This window comes from Sinocyclocheilus grahami, unplaced genomic scaffold (genome assembly GCF_001515645.1).
Source record: "Sinocyclocheilus grahami isolate Dianchi unplaced genomic scaffold, SAMN03320097.WGS_v1.1 scaffold339.1, whole genome shotgun sequence".
Taxonomy (NCBI): Eukaryota; Metazoa; Chordata; class Actinopteri; order Cypriniformes; family Cyprinidae; genus Sinocyclocheilus; species Sinocyclocheilus grahami.
Window position 1 is genome coordinate 514,124 of NW_015505518.1, and position 2,575 is coordinate 516,698.

The 2,575-nt window shown below is 35.4% G+C and overlaps 2 protein-coding genes across 5 annotated transcripts in view; one reads left to right on the forward strand and one right to left on the reverse strand.

The window, feature by feature from the left end:
* Nucleotides 1-2,299, reverse strand: part of serhl (serine hydrolase like) — a 17,767-nt gene extending 15,468 nt beyond the window's left edge. For all 3 annotated transcript variants that reach the window (XR_001611092.1, XM_016295723.1, XM_016295719.1), the window contains exon 1: nt 2,294-2,299. Coding sequence is in view for 2 of the 3 variants with exons in the window: in XM_016295723.1 (XP_016151209.1) it covers nt 2,294-2,295 (2 nt within the window). In the remaining variant the exon portion in view is untranslated. The remainder of the gene's footprint in view (nt 1-2,293) is intronic.
* LOC107603030 (mucolipin-1-like) overlaps nt 188-2,575 on the forward strand; it is a 20,612-nt gene continuing 18,224 nt past the window's right edge. For both annotated transcript variants that reach the window (XM_016295718.1, XM_016295717.1), the window contains exon 1: nt 188-628. In XM_016295718.1, coding sequence (XP_016151204.1) covers nt 586-628 — 43 coding nt within the window. In that variant the 5' untranslated portion in view covers nt 188-585. The remainder of the gene's footprint in view (nt 629-2,575) is intronic.

A 2,575-nucleotide genomic window follows, 5' to 3' on the forward strand; every position in this document is an offset into this window, starting at 1 on the left:
CTGTGAGATACTGTATATATGAACAACCTTTCAAACTATTTTTTTATAATTTGTGATCGTTAAATATAAGAAAAACAGAACATATAAAACATAATACAGCTGTAAATGAAACTTAATATAGTTTAATATGTTTTAATATATGATGGATAATGCAATGTCCTTTTTAAAAGAGAAAATCAAATGGTACATTAGTGTTCTAGCATTCTAGTGATCATCTGATTTACTTCAAAGTAGAATTGAGAATACATCCACAAAGAACTGCCTTTTCCACTATCACATATCACTTAATGTGAATAATACACAACAAGCTCTGTTTACAGTATCCACACACACTCCAACACCATGAAAGTTTTATGGCACACCTCAGGCCGCAGTTTGTCACATGATGTTGTCTGGTCACGTGACCTCATCGGAAGTTGCCTGGTGCTGCTCGCGAGTGGACGCTTGTAAACATGCGGCAACCGGAGAGGAACCCTTCAATCAACCACTGAGGGGCAAAACAAGCCTGTTGAACAGACTCGGGTCCTGTTGTACTGTGAATTAAACTGGGATTTTATCCTCTACGCGGGATTTTAAATCGCTGACATGGCCGAGGTGGACGCGAATAAAGTCCATCATGTTTCCTCCGGTGAGTTTCGCTGTGTCGATGGGGTGTTAGACAGCAAGAGTGGAAATATAGTCCTGTATTTTTATGGAATTGAGTACAGAATAGTTTTCTGTATTGTGAATGTGTGTATTATATATTGTGCACAAAAGTAGTTAATGCACAAAAATGTCAAAGACACAGGAGTCTAGACTGAGCATTAGTGGTCACGAGCGCGGTGGCTACTTTTTAGTCTTAGTCTCGCAATATTTTATTGTTCTAGAGGTAAATAAATGGCTGTTTTGGTATGTGTTGCAAGTGCCATTATGATGATTCATGTAATACTTGTCTTAAACTACTTTTTAGTCTTAGTCTCGCAATATTTTATTGTTCTAGAGGTAAATAAATGGCTGTTTTGGTATGTGTTGCAAGTGCCATTATGATGATTCATGTAATACTTGTCTTAAACTACTTTTTAGTCTTAGTCTCGCAATATTTTATTGTTCTAGAGGTAAATAAATGGCTGTTTTGGTATGTGTTGCAAGTGCCATTATGATGATTCATGTAATACTTGTCTTAAACTACTTTTTAGTCTTAGTCTCGCAATATTTTATTGTTCTAGAGGTAAATAAATGGCTGTTTTGGTATGTGTTGCAAGTGCCATTATGATGATTCATGTAATACTTGTCTTAAACTACTTTTTAGTCTTAGTCTCGCAATATTTTATTGTTCTAGAGGTAAATAAATGGCTGTTTTGGTATGTGTTGCAAGTGCCATTATGATGATTCATGTAATACTTGTCTTAAACTACTTTTTAGTCTTAGTCTCGCAATATTTTATTGTTCTAGAGGTAAATAAATGGCTGTTTTGGTATGTGTGTTGCAAAGTGCCATTATGATGATTCATGTAATAATTGTCTTAAACAGTCTTCCCTGTCCTACACCCTCAACAGAGCCCATAGAAATATTTCGTTTCGAGCATTGTGCAGACTTAGTGAACCTTCGTTCGTAATGCAGATTCGTGTGGTCACCATGTACAGTTTCACTTAAGCTCAGGGACATAACTAACATTGATCAGGATTGCTCCCCCCTAAAATGCAGAGTAGGCATTTGTGTGGAGTTTGCAATGACTTGCATCTCTTACCTTTGTTCCCCTCAGGCATCCTTGCCTTTCCTGTTTGTGAATAGCCCTCTTTGACGTTGAAGGATTTTGTGGTTTGGATGATTCAGTATTTCATCACGAGGCTGGATAGACTGCAGTGTTAGTACATGCATTGTGTATGTGATTTATTTTCCACTTGCTTGTTTTCGTATTTTCTTCCTCATTTGTGTCCCATTGACCTTCTTCCTACAGTAACACCATAATGTGCTTATGGAGTCATAAAACATGCTGGAAATTATAACTACATTTGCCACCTGTTTTAATTTTCATTTCACTTGGTTTATAATGACCAAGTGACTGTTGGGCTGTTTTTAAGTAAACATTAAGTAAAAAAATAAAATCTGGTATTGGCTTTCATAGTTTTGTCTTAGTTCCTGGTCTATTATTGAAAAATAAAAAGAAACATCTTTGTAATCTTTAGCAACTGAAAATACTTTATACTGGTTATTTGATAATGTTAACCAATAGTCAAAAACCTATTTAGGATTTATTAAAGAAAATTGTAATTCAGTTTAAGTCTGTTCTGTATTGTAATACCCACTTATCAACATCCAATCAATTCACATTTGAATAAAGCAAGTCCTCCAATTATGCAGTTTCTCTCAAAAATATGTTTACAGAAAATTACGGAAGTAAGCTGGTTTGCGATTACATACATTAATTCACGTTGTCTACAAAATTATAAATCAGTTGCATAGGGAACGTTCTCACAGAAAGCCTTTTCACATTTGCAGCTTTTCAATTGTTTTTCTTTGAAAAGCATGCGCAAGACGAACATGTTTGGCTGTTGCCCTTGCATCTGTTGCAGCACATAAAAAACAATTTAAATGT